Genomic DNA, 17,575 nt, shown 5'->3' with positions numbered 1-17,575 from the left:
TTGCACCTAAGCCACAGAAAGATTTTGCATCAAAATGAACAACTTCAATTCAGCTTCAAAAGCCACCAGCAATTACGATAACTCTTTCAACAGAAAAGACGGCCCTTGGACTGCCCCCTCCCCAGTACCTTCTAAAGATGATAAACTGGGCTACATTCTGAGCTACACTTTTTTTTTCTCTGTCTGCAGAAGTGTTTAAAATCTCTGCAAAAGATAGCCAGATGTGCACTGTGGTATAATCTTTCTGTGTCTTCTTCCTAGTGAAAAGCAGTCCTTTGAGATTGGCCAGAATCAGATGCAGATCTCTACCAAGCTGTTCAGTCAATTTCCTAAAGCTGCACAATTAAGAAAGGATTTGAGTTTCAACCTAGTTCTTTAGTTGTTGCATCACATAGCTATATAGATATGCTCTCTACTTTTATTTATTTTTGTTGTTCTATTTATATAGCCTTCTCAGTCCCATCCCTTCTCTAGTAGTAAATGAATCAAATAATACCTTGAGTACAGCATTGGGATTCTCCAGATAGCCGTAAACACTGATGCTTGATTAGAACCTTCAACCTAAACTACAAAGTCGTACAAAGAAACAGTATAATTTTGTGCTCTGGAGAACTTTTTCATTGAGAATCATTAAGCTTGTTCTCAGAAAATTATTCACACTGAATACATTTGGGGAGCACTAAAACAGCATCATTTATCTTTTTCAGGACCCAGCTATGTATGCTATGGATAGAAAAAACTTATCAGTTTGTTTGTTCTTCCCAGCAGCCATATTTGAGGGAGAAATATCATAATTTTCTGCCCACAGCTAACAGTGTGCCTCAAAGAGATAAATTCTAACCATTCTTCCTTAAAGTAAAGAGAAACATTCAGTTGAAATAATTACCAATGCATTTTTATAATTTGGGTCATCTAGTTCCTCTTTTTTTGAAGCTGTTTTCCTTTTCTCTGTTGCTACACACACACACACACACACACACATATTCCTTAAGAAATATTTTATACCCCCAAACTCAGAGAAATATTACCCTTTTCTCTCACTTGGTTTCTATTAGAAATTGTTCATTTTCTTTCTGGATTTTTTAAGAAACTCCATTATTTTTTTCTAACATGCATCTCAGAGTTCATAAATTAAGAGCTAGGCCCACAATTTATTTTTAATATTTTGAAAGCCAAACCTTGTGGATCAGACACATAAAAAGTTTTCATTTATAAGAGGGAGCCATTTTTAATTAAACTTTGTTCCCTTGTGTGCAGGTTTCTTCATTCGGCCTTTTTATAAGATGATGCTGGGAAAACCAATAACCCTAAACGACATGGAGTCTGTGGTGAGTAAACACTGAGAACCCTATTGACATTTTCAATTACGTGCATTATTTCTTTTCTTGGGAAATTTTTTTGAATGTCACTATTCCCTAGAACCTCCAAAGTTTGAAGCTTGATTAGCATCATAAGATCGGGGACACGTACTGCTTGGATTTTATTTTCTAATTCTCTAATAAAGCTTTTTTTTTTAACTACCAAGGTAACAATTTCAAATTCCTAATACGATTAGATTCAGCATGAAATGAACAATTAGCAAAATATTTTTGTAAGTTTTTTTTAATTAGAAGTTTGACAGCTGCTTGAAGCATTTCCGTGAAAAAAAATAATGAGCATTCTAGGATTCTTGAATAAATTTAGCACTCGTTTAATAAAGGGTGAAGAAGACAATTATCCTGTTCATCTCAAATATTTGGATGCACTGATGAAAATATTGTATTTGGACCCATGTTTAAATCATCATTCACAGTAGTTTCACAGGATGGCCTTATGCAGGTACATCAAAGAGGGAATGGGGCTACCCAAGACACACGAGGGTGGTATAAAAACATGTATGCATTACATTGATCTTGTGTCAATTTACCAAATGCTACGCTGATCCTTTTTAAAAATATAGAGGGAAGTAGTCCTTACTTGCTGACCAGTCACTTAGCAACCATTTGAAGTTATGATGAACTCTCCCAAAAGGTTCTTACAATCTGGTTCCAGAGTTCTGATGATAGCAAACCCTCCCCCCTCGTGGTCATGTGACCACATTCTGAGCACTTAGCAGCCATCTTACTGTTATGGTCAGTTACAGCAAACTATGGTCATATAACATGATTTATGACATTACATGACCATAGATGCTGGCCTTTTCAGTCAGTTCCCAGCAAAAAACATCCATAGGAATACATTGACTCACTTAATGAATGCAGTGTTCATTTAATGACCATCACAAAAAATATCATAAAATTGGGTTGGCCACATGAGTGTTTTGACTTATGACCATCCTGACTTATAATGGAAATTCTGGCCTCCATTACAGTTGTAAATTGAGGAATGCCTGTATTACAATATTCAATTTCATTATTTCATTTTTGGAAAATAAAAGTAGTTCAGTCTGTTGTGTTGAATTCCAAATAACTAATAAGATTAATGGCGAAAGAAAGCAGCTGTTGAAGAAGCCCAGAAGGATAATAAAAATGATTGATTTAATAGGTTTTCAAGTTGGCTGTCTGATATTTGGAAGATTCAAATGACCATCCTCCAATTTAGAAGTTATATTTGCTGTTTGAAAGATCTAAATCCCTGATTATCAGACTTTTATAACATTCACCTTATCCACGTTGTAACACATTTTAAGAATACTAGGAGTATGCCAAGTCAGTTGAGCCAAAAGTAATCAGCTGGTAGACATCTTTCAATATATTATGTTACTTTTCTCAAAAGAATTGGTTAATGGAAAACAATGTTCTTCCAACAGGATAGTGAATATTATAATTCCTTGAAATGGATTCTGGAAAATGATCCCACAGAACTGGATCTTATGTTTTGCATAGATGAAGAAAACTTTGGACAGGTATGTATGAGCATGTTATTCCAGCAGTTTTCTTTCATTACTCTAAAATGTTGGTCTGCTAGTTTTTAAATCGTTGCATTGTGCTATCTACTACACCCTAAGAATAGATAAGATATTTGAACATGTTTAAACAAAAATTAATGTTAAATTTGGCAGCCCACAATAACAAATGTCCAAATATCTCAGTTTCAGTTTGTTTATTTTTTTACACAAGAGAAATTGAAGAAAAAATAACTAATTTTTAACAGAATGATAGAGGCACAAATATTTCTGGCAAAATAAGGCATTCTAGAGGAGAGTGAACGACTTAAAAATGCAGGCATGTACTATATATATTCATAAGGTGGCTATGCACATACATAGACAATTCTCCATAGACAATGTATTATATAAATTACATTAAATGTTTGAATTGTTTGCTTTTTTACTAAATTCTTCCTTACTTACCTAATTCTAATAATGAACAGGTCATGCATTAAATAAATACAGTAACATTTTCCTTGGGGGGGGGGACAAGGAAATTAAGAAAACATATTGCAATTGGCCTAGGGGGCCTGCCTTTTTGGTACACCACATAAATACAGTATATAAGTATATGTATGCAGTGTGTGTGTATGTATACCTACATACAGAGACACATATACATACATGGACGGAGAGATAGACACACAGGGAGGAAGGCCTTCGAGTCATTGTTGACTCCTGGTGACTGCTGGACTAGTCTGTACAGTTTTCTTAGCAAGGCTTTTCAAGAGTGGTTTGCTATTACCTCTTTACTGGGGATGAGAGAGAAGAACTGGCTCAAGGTCTCCCAAGGCAGGAGCAGAAACTCTGGTAACCTGGTATCTTAACCACTATATCAAACTGTCTGTCTATATACCGTATATGCCGGCGTATAAGGCGACTTCCGCAAGCGTTAAAAATGGCACCAAAGACGGGGGTTGTCTTATACGCCGAGTCATCTTATACGCCGGAAATACTGGTAGTTTCCGGCGTATAAGATGTTCTAGGAATGCGACTCGGAGACAAAGACGGGGGTCGTCTTATACGCCGGGTCGCCTTGTATGCCGGCATATGGTAATATGTACATATATACTGTATATTATAAAATGATAGAGAGAGTATTTGGTATGTTCACCACCTTGAGTTATTTATAAAAATAATAAATGTGGGATAAAACAGTATAATCCCTAATATACAGATTAAATTGTAATGATTAAAATGTGTGATAGTTTTCTTGCCCAAGAAGCGGTATTTATATTTTGCAATCCCAAAGTTTGAAAATTCCTGCTGTAGTTCAATCTTTTAAAGCAAAGGCGTTCAGTTTGTGTTTTTCTAGCACAGTCGTGAATAGATTTTTATACCTTTAGATGTTGCTTTGAGTTTTCTTTTACGTAGAACAAGGATAAAAGCATTGAAAGTTAAAACTTATGATTCTTTTAAAAACTCCTTATATAAACCTCACTTCTACATTTGCTGGAGGTTGTATTACAGCAATGTTTTGCTCTGAATTATTCTCATTAAGAAGCTTCATATGTGTTAGTTAACTTTGTCAGTGGCTACCCCACCCCCAAGCTATAACAGTCACTCTTGATGTTCCTGTGAAATGCTGTAATTTGAGAAAAACTTGTTTGCCAGAATGTACCCAGCAACAGCTTATCGCCACATCTGAAGTCACAGATGAGTAATCTTGTGATGAACTTGAAAAAAGTTCAGCACGCTTAATTGTGAAGGTGAAGGTTTCTAGTGGAAGACTAGAAGGCATGGTAGGTGTTACAGGCACATAAGTTTCACAATAAATTATTGTTATTAACTTGAATGTATTAGCTACCCATCTCTAATGGACTATTGTGGTTGTGATTGTTACAGTTATTGTTGTTGCACAGTGTTGTACCATGCTATTTCAGACCTGAAACAGAGGAAAGAAGCGTGCACATGATTATATTTCTTTATAATTAGGTTGCCGTGACAGGGTAACATTTTTGAACACCTAATTTTGAGCTTTCCCACAATGTGGGAATGAAGAATATTACATTCAATATATATGCATGTTTACTTTCTTGAGCTTCTCAAAACATTCATTTTTCCCTGAAGGGTGAGAAGCCTGCCCAGACAAATCCCTTAACTATGTTGATTATTTGCAACCTTGGAAATGTAATGCTGTCTCCTATTGTTCAGCATCCATGCTATATAATGTCAACAGTTCCAGAATGTTCTACCTCGGTTATTTCAAATAAATACTGTTCTTTGAAGCTGATTTGAAATTAGATTTAGATTGCAATCTAATTCATTTCTTCAGCTCCTTCCTTGGATTAAACCAATTTTCTTTTGGGAGACTGATATGGAGAACATTTAAATTTTTGTCTCATGTACCATATTATTTTTAGATTCTGGGAGCTGAGAACCTGTAATATCCCTTGATAGTACCCACTGACTTTCAACCAGTAAATTTTAAATGGTCAGAATATTTTAAGATAATTAAGTCTCACAATTACTCCATTTTTCAAATAAAATACCATGTAATTTTAAGCATCTTAATTTAAAAAAAAATAACAAATTGTTCCATTATGTGAAATTGGGCTCTGGTGCCCAGTGGCTAAAATTTTGGTGTCCTGTTATATTTTAGATGGCTAATCAGTGTTGAAAAAGTACACAGTAGACTTTGTTTTTCTTGGTACCAGCTTCCATTTATGTGTTTGTGTTTGTTGGAAAACTGAATTTACGAATGTACACACAAATTACCTGATGCCTATCAGTTTGTTTGTTTGTTTTTAAAAAAAACTAGGAAACATTTGCTCTGATCAGCATACTTTCCCTTGGAATTTATTACTTTGTTTCAGAATGTTTAAGCCATATATTTTATTTCAATCCTACAGCTAATGTAAAGCAGCTCTATTGAGTCTGAAGAGATTTCCAACAGTACTTGATTGGTATTCCAAAAACTGCCATTTATGTCCCTATAGAACACAGTTAATCCTTTTATAACAGAGTAGATTACATGCCGGTCTATCTTCCCTTTAGCTTGTTAATGAAACACAGTGCTTGATTCGGATTGATCAATTATACTACATCTGTTCAACCCTTCTTGGAACCTAAGCCTAGAACATTTTGTCAATAACAACTAAAATAATTAAATAACTAAAAGGAAATTTAAAGTTGGAATTGTCTATAAATAACTTAATCCACATTATACGCAAAAAAATATTTGAAGAGCAGAGAAATGGTGCATTTCAAAATATAATTAATTGGTGTCTGGTAATTAACCAGTTTAATCATTCTAAAATAGGTCTATTTATCTATCTTTCTGTCTTTGCAGACATATCAAGTTGACTTGAAGCCAAACGGGTCAGAAATCACAGTCACAAATGAAAATAAAAGGGAATATATTGAGTAAGTTTTTTTTTTTTTTTTGAAAAAAAAAACCTATTTTACTTTACTCTTCAGTTTAATATTTTAGCAATTGGATACCTTAGATCAGACATGTCAAACTCGTGATGTCGTGCGACGTATTGGGACTGTTTTACCATTGCCGGCAATGGGGTGGGCACGGCTCCCGCATGGCGCGTCTGGCCCAGTCCTTCCATGTGAAAATGTCATTTCCACATATCAAAGTGAGTGAGACTCCTCTCTTCAGCGAAGATTGATATTTAGGTAGATGCCTGTTTGGAGAATAGGGTTTACAGTAGAAAGAGTTTTAAAGTACAGGGAAGTCCTTAAGTTACGCCAATCATTCATCAGCCATTCAAACTTACATCAGCACTGAAACATGGACTTACAGTTGGTCCTTGAAGTTCCACCCATTGTAGCATCCCCACAGTCATGTGATTATGTTTTGGATGCTTGGCAACCAGCTCACAACTATGACATTTGCAGAGTCCTACAATCGTAGGATCGTCATTTGCAACCTTCTCTGTCAGTTTCCAATAAGACAAATTAATTGGGAAGCCAGCAGGAGGTTGCAAGTTATTCCTGTAAGTTGCTTCTGCTCCCTCCACCTCTTTTCTCGGGGAACCCCCTTCTTGCTGTCTTGCTATGCCACACCACCCAACCCTGCCCAGCAGCACTTGTTGCTTAGCTATGAAAATTCCAGTCCCCATTATCATTGTTAAGTGAGAACTCTCTGTAAAATAAAATAGAAACAGCTTGTCCAATTTTTAAGCAAATAAACCAGACGTTTTAGTAGAGAGTCTAGAGTTGCGGAAATCCTATCATGCTAATAGATCTTCCTTCCTTCATTTTTGGGTCATTCATTCAACAGAAGGTGGAAAGAGAGCCAGTTTGTTTTTATTGCCCTAATTATGAAATGTAGGCTTGACACCTCAAAGTACCCATTATAAGCAGTTTTAAATGTAGCTTTTATTTCTTATTAAATTAATACAATGCATTGAGCTCAATATCCATAGAAAACACAAAGCTAATTTCAGGCCATCTCTGCAGAGCAAATCTCTTTAAGGCAGATATGCAAACCTAGAATTAAGAAGAAACTTCCTGACAGTGAGGACAATTAACCAGTGGAATAGCTTGCCTCCAGAAATTGTGGGTGCTCCATCACTGGAGATTTTTAAGAAGAGGCTAGACAGTTAATTGTCTGAGACAGTATAGGTTCTCCTGCTTAAGAGGGGGGCTGGACTAGAAGACCTCCAAGGTCCCTTCCAGCTCTATTCTATTCTATTTATATAGCAGGGTGTAAAAATGGGACAGAGTTCTCTTTGAATTACTCCTTCATGTTCATCAATAATATTCTTCAACCATCTCATTGGATTCTGAAAGACTATCTTAGGAATTACCTAAAAGCTCTATGGATGCATGTGCTTTGCAGATGCTAAAATTGGATCTTGAAATGTGATGGTTGTATTTGCCTCATCTATTTTATTTATTTTTTTACCTCAATAAAAGAAGGACCACTGAAGGTCAAAATGGAAACCCAGAAAAAGTTAGGGGAAAGGGTTTAAGCTATACAAATAATTGTGTTTTCTCCTAATGAAACTTTGCATTTTTCTTTGTTTCCTGTAGCTTAGTCATCCAGTGGAGATTTGTCAACAGGGTTCAAAAGCAGATGAATGCATTTCTTGAGGTGAGACATTTCACTAACAATTCACTACTTGCCTTTGCCACCTGCTCCATTCTGGGTAGCGAGGGAAAAAGGGAGGGAGGGAAGGAAGGAAAAGAAGAGAGGGATTCAAAATATTCATCTAGGAATTTATATGAACACATATGAAAAACCGGTGCAGTAAAACCATCAGCTCAGTAGAACCATCTTCCATTTTTTCTCTACATCCTTGCAAATCAAAGGAAGACAATGAATTCTATGTGGGAAACTAGGGAGGAGGGAGGAACAGGAAATGAGTGCCCTTCAAAAATAAAATTGTGGCACAGAGAATAAATTGTTCATTGCAGTATGACCTAGCCATGCTCAGTATTCAGAACATTGAACTTCATTTTAAAAATCACAGTTATTCCTTCACCACCAAATTCTTCTGATTTCTGCATGATGATTCTTTATGTTCCGATTTGAGAAACAAAAGAAATGGTTTTAGCTCCAATTCAAACAGACCTCAGAGGTCCTGGCAGAGCTGAATGCACACAATCTGTCACATGGAATTATTGTTGGCAAGAATGAGCAACTCCCTGTGAAAGCTGCCTAAATGTCTGAGATTACAGAACACCTTTTTTTTCCAGACCTCCAGTGTTTCACTTTTCTCCCCACATCTCCCAAGTTGTGTGAATTAAAAGCTATTCATTGTAGCTCTCCATTGAGCTTTTACTTTGAAATGTTAAAATGTGTCAGCAGTGTTAAACTATGAGACTTATATATTGAAAATGTATTGAAATCCATTTGTTTTTCCTCTCTTTTTTTCCCATTCAGGGATTTATAGAACTCCTGCCCACCGACTTAATTAAAATTTTTGATGAAAACGAACTGGAGGTTAGTTGCCTTTTGACGTTGTCTTTAATCAGGATTTTCTTTGGTGGAAGCAACTGGAAAGATCCTTGCTTATCTCAAGCAGAGAATAAATGTCTTATTGGCCTAAATTCTGCAAAAACAAAAGTCTGCAATCCCTACAATTCTCTTGCTTTAGCTGGGGCTTTTTAATAGCACACAAGCGTCTTCTGAGAGTTCCTATTGCCTGCTAAATATTTAAGCAATCTCCAGAAAATAAAACAAGCTGTAGCCCAATCCTGTCTAGGTAGTCCTTGACCTATGACAGCAATTGGAATCAGGATTGCCGTTGCTAAGCGATGTGGTCATAAAGTGCAACTGCTTCACTTAGCGATGGCAATCCAGGCAGTCTCTATTGCCATTATGAAATGAATGTTCCAGTCATTAGGTGAGACAGCTTCCTGCAGCTTCCCACAATCAAGTCAGTGAGAAAGCAGGCAGGAAGTTGCAAGCCCCAAGTGCTGCCAGTTGGAGAGAGAGCAAAAGCACAAGGGTGTGGGGGAGGCTCAGGGAGAGGGTGCCCAAAGGCTTTAGAATTGCTTGACTTCTGAAGACTTTCCTCTCTGTAAGTGAAAATCCTGCTTGGATTGTGAAACAGCGTTTTCAGCCAGACTCCAGAGGCATGAGGGAGTTTTCTTGGCAAAGCCTCACAACCTTCCCTGCCAGCTTCCCCATTGACTTTCCAGGGAAGCCAGAGGGAAGATTCTAATGGTGATCACCTGTAGTTGCCTTTTTGAACCTTCTTAGCCAGAGTTGTGCATTCCACAAAATTGATCTACACCAGACATGTCAAACTCGCAACGTCACATGACGTTGTGCAGTGTATCAGGACAGTTTTGCCATTGTCGGCAATGGGGTGGGCGCGGATTCCAGATGACACGTCCGGCCCATAGGCCGGCAGTTTGACACCCCTGATCTATACAGACACATGTAAGTGTTACTCACAAAATGGTCTCACTAAGTTCAGTGCTACTTCTAGCTACGTAGGTGAAGGTAAAAGCTGGGCTTACAATAGCAACAAGTATTTTCAATTCAAACAGGAATTAAGGAAACCAATTTAGAATGTGGTTTTCAATCGTTGTGTTCCTCGAAGCAATGTTAAAAAAAAGACAAGGTATGAATACTATAATTAACAAAGAGGTTTTGCTCTTTTTCCGTAGGAAAAAAAGTTAATAGAATTCATGCAGTCTGTCTATTAAGTAATATTAAGTGCCATCCCAGAGGTGCTTTTTGTGAGATGGGTGGTTATGCAGATTTGATAAATAATTAAAAATTAATATACTAATTCTGTATGCAGTAATATACAGTAATCATCCTTAGTACTTAATAAACACGAAAAGGGTTTTTTGTTGTTACTATATGTGAGCTTGTATTTTAACTGAGTCGGATGTGTTGCAATGTTTGCTCTGAAATGATTTTTTTTCCCATTAAGATTATTCTTGTTTCATAGACATAAAACAGTTCCAGTTATGCATGTTATTATACTGAAAGAGAAAAGTTCAAAATATTGACTGGTGCAAAATCTACAAAGTTTGTAAACCTAATATACACATATACATACATATATACATATATACCTATGTATATACTTTCCTGATCACAACTCTGTGATAGGGAAAAAAAATGCTCATAGTGCATGTCCTGCTTTCCTTTCTCAACAATGTCCTTCCTTCACAGTTGCTAATGTGTGGTCTTGGTGATGTTGATGTGAATGACTGGAGACAACATGCAATCTACAAGAACGGATATTGCCCAAACCATCCTGTCATTCAGTGGTTTTGGAAGGTAACAATGATTCATTCTGATGCTGTGCTTTAACTCCAACATTTGACTGCTTTCTGTTTTTGCGAAAAGATCTCAGCCTGTTCTCAAATTGGCTTATCACTTGCAAAGTCCTTATTAAAAGCAGGAAGCCCATGGGTGTGAGATATTCATTGATAATTCATTCATCAGCTTCCATAATGATATGTTTTATAGGCTGTTTTATTGATGGATGCTGAAAAACGTATCCGGCTTTTGCAATTTGTAACTGGGACGTCACGAGTGCCTATGAATGGATTTGCTGAACTTTACGGTGAGTTACTGTGAAAGTGATTTTGATTATCTCTAATTATTTGCATGGGATGTCTTAAAATTTGCACTCTCGTAAACAATGCTGGCATATTCTTTCCATCCTAAATACGAAAATATTTCTTTATAGACCTCCATAATCCTTAATGTCTCTCAGTGGTTAACAAGAAAAAGTACACAATAAAACTACACAATTGAAAGATTGACAAACCAATGAATAGAAATACACACTGAATTACAAAGCCAGTCTATAACTCAACTAAGATGGTAGCACAGCCCAAACTCTTCCAGAATAAGTTCTGTTTTGAACTGCTTTGGAAAGCTATCAACATGGAACTCAGATGTCCATGAGAAGGGGCATTCCAAAGAACCAGGCCCACAACCAAACTCTGGGCAGCTTACAAACCCCCAAGCTAGGAGTATAGCCAGGCCTTAAGGACGTTCTGGAGCTCCAAGAAATGGACACTGTTATTATCTTGGGGTGGAGGATATGCTTCCAGAGGACGAGGACTATGACAAAAGGAACATTTTCTTGATCCCTTATGACAGTATTTAATTGAAGGGACCTGGAGCAGACCCACTCTGCCCAAGACATACTGGGCTGGTTTAAGTCACTGGAGATAGGTGGTCCCTCAGATAACCAAGATCTATGCTGTGAAGGGCTTCATAGGTGGTGACCAGCACCAGAAGCTTACTGGCAACCAATGCAAATTTGTGTAGCAGCAGTAACACATAAGTACACTGGGAAGTGCCCTTTACTGCTTGCTCCACTGCATATGTTTGGTAATATGTTTGCATTGGGGTAATATATTTGCCTTGCTGCTAAGGTTGGAAAAACCTTAATTGCAGAAATAAGGACTAGAACTCTGTGAAAGATATAAAGCAACATTGCACTATCAGATGATTATTATTTCTAGTAAAACTAGTTTCTCCAATTAAGGATTTGCCAAGATTCCAGATAGTGAACTTTTCAGCTTTTCTATCTAAATCAAATCTTTTTTTTCAATGGAAATTGCTGAAGATTGGAATTTAGGCATTCGGCATACAAATAATTTTGATTTAAATGCACTGAATGTCTGAAGGGAGGGAGGGATGGGAAGATGGATGGATGGGTATGTGGGTGGGTGGGTGAACGGACACATGGATGCTCATTCATTCATTCATTCATTGGTTCTCAGCTCATAAGAGAACCAAGAGCTGAAGTGGCGCAGCAGTTAGAGTGTAGTACTGCAGGCCACTTTAGCTGACTGTGTTCAGCAGATCAGCGGTTCAAATCTCACTGGCTCAAGGTTGACTCAGCCTTCCATCCTTCCGGGGTAGGTAAAATGAGGACCCAGATTGTTGGGGGCAATGTAAATATATACATATACATATACATACATACATACATACATACATACATACACACACATTGCTTACTGGTGTACACCGCTTAGAGAGTGCTTGCACTTAAAGCGGTATATAAGTCTCATAAATTAATAATAATAATAATAATAATAATAATAATAATAATAATAATAGTAGTAGTAGTAGTAGTAGTAGTAGTAGTAGTAAAGTTGGAAGGGACCTTGGAGGTCATCTAGTCCAACCCCCTGCTCGGACAGGAAACCCTACACCATTTCGGACAAATGGCTGTCCAGTCTCTTCTTAAAAACTTCCAGTGTTGGAGCATTTACTGCTTCTGGAGGCAAGCTGTTCCACTGGTTAATTGTTCTCACTGTCAGGAAGTTTCTCCTTAGTTCTAGGTTGCTTCTCTGCTTGATTAGTTTCCACCCGTTGCTTTTTGTCCTGCCTTCAGGCGCCTTGGAGAATAGCTTGACTCCCTCTTCTTTATGGCAGCCCCTGAATAAATAAATAAATAACACTAAGCACGTTTTGATCATGGTATAAAGGGGGGGGGGAGTCTTTCAGAAGTATCTGGGCCATGTGACATTTTCTCCTACTTTAAATCCTACTGACTGACTGGTTTGGGGTTTAATTCACTCTTGAGCCTATCCCAGCACCCCAATCCTTTTGATCTAGTTAATTCTTGGTTTCCTCTTCACGTTCACTTCATTAATAGGAAAAGTATTTTATTCACTTCTAGCAGACACATTTGAATGTAACATATATTTCCAACCGAAGCCACTCTTCTTTAGAGATCTCAGCTGAATTAGAAGTGTCTTCCCCAACCTCTCTCCTCTAGGCCTACTGGAATTGCTGAAACTCCTAACTGGTTGAAAAGCAGAGTTGAAGTCAAAGAGGTTGACAATGTTACAATCTGCAATTTTACAAGTCTGATGACCCTCTGATCCATTTATGTCCTTCTCTTGAACCAGGTTCAAATGGTCCTCAGCTGTTTACAATAGAGCAATGGGGAAGTCCTGATAAGTTACCCAGAGCTCACACCTGGTGAGTAATAAAACATCAAGCATTACATTTACAGTAATTAAATTTGACATTTTCTAGACATCTCCAAGGAATGCACTTTCCCGTTAAATATGATGGAGTTCCTCCCTATGTAAACCTCCCACATATATTAGATGTGTGTATTTATGGATGCAAAAAGCAGTAATTAAAATGTTCTTGCTGTTAAGACTGTTGTAAAATCTTGTAAAGGGAGACATTTTAGAGGAGACAGCAATAAAACGTCACTGTTTTTCATTCCATAAAATCCTCATAAAATTCACTCCATAAAATTTATGGGCAACAGTACAAATTTAGGGGAGATAACAGTACCATGTTCTGAGCACCAAATGATCATTTGTTAAAGAATACTCCCTCCTTACAAAAATATGTTGGTTAATATAATCTGGGCAATCACCATTTTTAATATGTCAAGAGTAGTTCAGAAAAGAAGAAATATTTGCTAATGTTAATTCTAAGACAGTCAACCAAAAGTCTTAAGAATAAAAATGTTTAGAGAAAAAAGCCAGATTTGATAAGAGCTTTAAAAATTTTCTGATGCGCCTCTTTCAAAGTAGGCTGAAACAGGTAACCCCTTTTTTCCCTTCAGTATAAAAAAAATGGAATAATTGGGGGAAAATAAAGGTGGGGGGGAAAGATCTGAAAGAGCAGAGACCTGCTGGTTCTCTAGAAAATTGGAGGGGAGAAGGAGAAAACATGTGAATGAAAAAGGCGTCGACTGAGGTTTCTCATTGTCACAAACTGCATATGCCAAGAACTTGTTCAAATACATGTTGAAGAAATTGTATTCTTCAACAGATCCACCAAGATACTTTTAGGCTTAGATGAAATTATCTGGAAGGGGTCTCCAGTCTCATACAAATCTGAGAAACCTGTCACTTTGCCCCAAAGTATGTTCCCTTCAAGGAAACAAAGGATGTTTCAGAAGCAATTCTTAGGCACAGATTGTCCTACTTTTTGAAAGAACTTAATAAACAAAAGGCTAAGCATAGCAACCATCTGCTCCTGAAAGGAACATTGTGCAAGGATAAAAAGGATGGTTCCTTCATAAAATTTGGAATACAACTGGCAGAAATCCTGTTCTTCTGACTTAGGGATAAAAGATATTGAAGTTCAAAAAGATCCAATGAGGAACTCATTGCCTACCCATGGCGGAATGATTTGATAGGAAAGCAGTTTTTATTAAACTCGAATTGGAAAGGTGGTTACATTTCATTTTTCCAAAAATCTAGGGAGGAGGAGAATTTCCAGGGATCTTGTGTAATAGGTCCCATAGTTCCATCAAAGTGTAATTTTTAGATACCTGGAATATGTTAGTATTATTAAATAAATGAGGACTAATATTAATTATATTTAGACTATACCTAAATGAAATGAAAATTTTGAATTTTTGCCTTTAACACTTTTCCCTAGGTTTATCTAGCATACCACTAACACGGGAGATGCAGTTCTTATATCTAGCAAAGATTTATGTTAGGAAAGGAAGTGGGAAGGAGTCTCTGTGGATTTTACTTAATTAGTCATTGTCGACTATAAGGGACTTTGCTCAACTCTGTTTCAAGATCATTGAGCCATCGCTGTCCGAAGATATTTTGTGGTCAGGACATTACAGAGTGCTGTTTCTTCCCCACCAAAGTGGTACTTATTTAGCTACTTGCATTTGCATGCTTTCAAATTGCTACATGGGCAGGAACTAGCTGAAGGTGGGAGCTTGCTCCATCGCAGGATGCTGAGGTCTCGAACCTGGGTTCCAGCTGACAAGCCAGCGTCTTAACTGCTGAGCCATCATGCCAGTTTTAAAGCTTTATAGGAGCAGAAAGTATTTTTCTGTTGAAAAGTCACATTTCAGTGTTGGGAGATAGAAATGGCACAGAGGGAGAGGGCTGGTGGAAAGAAATGGAGGATTCGGTGGAGAAAAAGCTAAAATCACCTTGGTTATGTGACTGATGTGGTATGTCATCCACAGAATTCCACCCAAGAAATCTATCAAGCTATGACAACCTTAACCCTCTTTCTTCCATTTCTGTTCTCTACAAGCCCACGTAGGAACTTGGGTTTAGTCTGTCAATTGGCTAAACGTAATACCACAAATTTTAGTTTTTGATGATTTCCAGGCCCTGGGATTACATTTATACACAGCTTCTCTGCAGAATTAGAACTGGTTCTACCTGAACGTCCAGCTAGGAATTTTGTTCATTGGCAATCTCCCTCAAAAGAGATTCCTTTTTTTTTCTTTCACATTCTAAAAAAAAAACAGATACTTAATTTGAAACAAACACAATCCTGCCTTTACTCCATTCCCCAACCCTCTTCCATTGCAGCTTTAATCGCCTTGACTTACCTCCGTATGAATCTTTTGAAGAATTGCGAGAGAAGCTTCTTATGGCTGTTGAAAATGCTCAAGGATTTGAAGGAGTGGATTAAATGGGCGCCTGCTCCTGCTTCTTCTTATTGTTATTCTTATTGTTATCTTATTAGTAAAACAAAGATTCTGTTCTCAGAGCAAGTTCTGCAAGCACTTTTTGATTTGCCAGGCAGAAGTTTTCAGGAGATGGAGCAGAACGATTGCACAATGGAGCAAGAAGCTTCTGCCAAGTGCCGATGTCTGAATCCAGCAATGGGAAATAACTTTCTTTCACTTGTGGATAGTATTTCTGAAATTTCCACAACAAATTACCCACTGGTTGATGTATACTCTGATGACATTTCAGCAGGACTTGTCTATTTATGTCGTGCCTCTGTAGGCAAAAGCCCTTAATAAATGTTTTACATACTTTTTAATGGCAATGAATGGAATTAATCATTTTACAGGTATAGTATTACAGTTCACGTTTACTTTGGAACAATGATTTTCAAGTTTTATTTCCTTGCAATTAAAAAAAATAATAATGTACTGGAAGAACGAACTCATTTTGTTTCCTCTTAATTTGCCTAGGCTGTATGTATGCCATAAGCATTCTTTTTCTCCAAAAAAAATCTGCTTTTTGTTGTTTTCATGCTCTTCTGGTCTTTCAGAATAAGTAATATTTTTTTTTGTAAGATATTTTCTGCCATTGGAAATATCCTAAAGTACCAAATGCCTTTTTAAATGTGTGAATTGCAGTTACGCAAACTGCAACAAATTTGTGATGGGGTGGAGACAATATTTCTACAAATCGTCTGGATATTTACAGGAAAACCATGACATATTCCAGCATGCCAAATCTCTCCTTCAATAATGAAATTGCCTCCCTATTTCTTAATAGTATTTATATGTATTATAGCATTTTTGGTGATGGGTTTGGGCACTATTGTCATTGGGGGGGAAATGTTTGTTTGTTGTATAGTGACTGTTTTACCAATTCTCTCCTCTCGCTATGGAGGCATTTTGAATGAATCCTGATCTTGCTTGATCTCAAGGCTGTAAAAAGTACTTTTCTGTTTGTATGCATTTGTTAGGATCTAAATGAGAAGGATTGTCCCCTTTATTTTTGATTGCACCAATCCTAGAAGCACTTTATGTACCACATGGAGATCTTTTTTTAAAAAAATCATAAATATTAATGTGATAGTATGCCTTCTCCTAGCCCATGTCTTTTTGGTGCAATATCTTTCATTTGTGAAATCTGACAATAGCTGATGAAGTATAGAAAAAAAAAAAAACTAGAGAGAGCTGAACTTAGAGACATTAGTTGTATTTTGTGGTGTTGGGCTCCACCCCCACCAAAATTTATTTAATAAATGCAGTTATCTAGCCACTTTTATAACGTATGACATGTTGCATGAATAAATGATAATGCTTGTCTTGTAAATGTTATGTAATAGTTTAAGAGGGAAAGAACAAACACATTTTCTCTGATCCTTGGGAAGATGACTTGGAGCAAAACACATCTGATGAATCACAGAGCTGATCAGTGTAGCTTTGCGTGATTTTGCCCTCAAATCTAAACTCAATCCATGGGTAACAATCCAACAAGGCTGCAGACTTAAATAGGCTACTAGAATGAATGCTAGATAGTTTGTAAACATCTTTATGGCATACAAGTTTTAGTTTTTCTAAATATGGCTTTTAAGGAAAAATGGATTAATGGACATGCTGCTATTCAGCTAAGCAGAGGACCAGCTTTGACATTGTTCTGTGCTTCCTTACCCCCAGTGATACAACTGGTCATCACATAGGCTTCACAGTCATTCTTAGAAACTGCTGGGTAGATATATGATGGCTTGTCCATGGATTTGGGAGAGAGGGTACATTTTTAAAAAGCAAGGAGTATTAGATAGCATCTTCAGAGGCA

The 17,575-nt window shown here is 37.1% G+C and overlaps 1 protein-coding gene across 14 annotated transcripts in view; it reads left to right on the top strand.

The window, feature by feature from the left end:
• Positions 1 to 17,092, top strand: part of NEDD4L (NEDD4 like E3 ubiquitin protein ligase) — a 319,995-nt gene extending 302,903 nt beyond the window's left edge. For all 14 annotated transcript variants that reach the window (XM_039358058.1, XM_039358054.1, XM_039358053.1 and 11 more), the window contains 9 exons: positions 1,258 to 1,328; positions 2,789 to 2,884; positions 6,201 to 6,274; positions 7,898 to 7,958; positions 8,751 to 8,810; positions 10,503 to 10,610; positions 10,803 to 10,899; positions 13,214 to 13,286; positions 15,623 to 17,092. In XM_039358058.1, the coding sequence (XP_039213992.1) occupies positions 1,258 to 1,328; positions 2,789 to 2,884; positions 6,201 to 6,274; positions 7,898 to 7,958; positions 8,751 to 8,810; positions 10,503 to 10,610; positions 10,803 to 10,899; positions 13,214 to 13,286; positions 15,623 to 15,725 (743 nt within the window). In that variant the 3' untranslated portion in view covers positions 15,726 to 17,092. The remainder of the gene's footprint in view (positions 1 to 1,257; positions 1,329 to 2,788; positions 2,885 to 6,200; positions 6,275 to 7,897; positions 7,959 to 8,750; positions 8,811 to 10,502; positions 10,611 to 10,802; positions 10,900 to 13,213; positions 13,287 to 15,622) is intronic.
• Positions 17,093 to 17,575: the final 483 nt, after the last annotated feature.

Source organism: Crotalus tigris, unplaced genomic scaffold (genome assembly GCF_016545835.1).
Source record: "Crotalus tigris isolate CLP2741 ecotype Arizona unplaced genomic scaffold, ASM1654583v1 scf7180000018975.1359446, whole genome shotgun sequence".
In the NCBI taxonomy this organism is placed as follows: Eukaryota; Metazoa; Chordata; class Lepidosauria; order Squamata; family Viperidae; genus Crotalus; species Crotalus tigris.
This window is presented reverse-complemented; position numbering and strand designations above follow the sequence as displayed.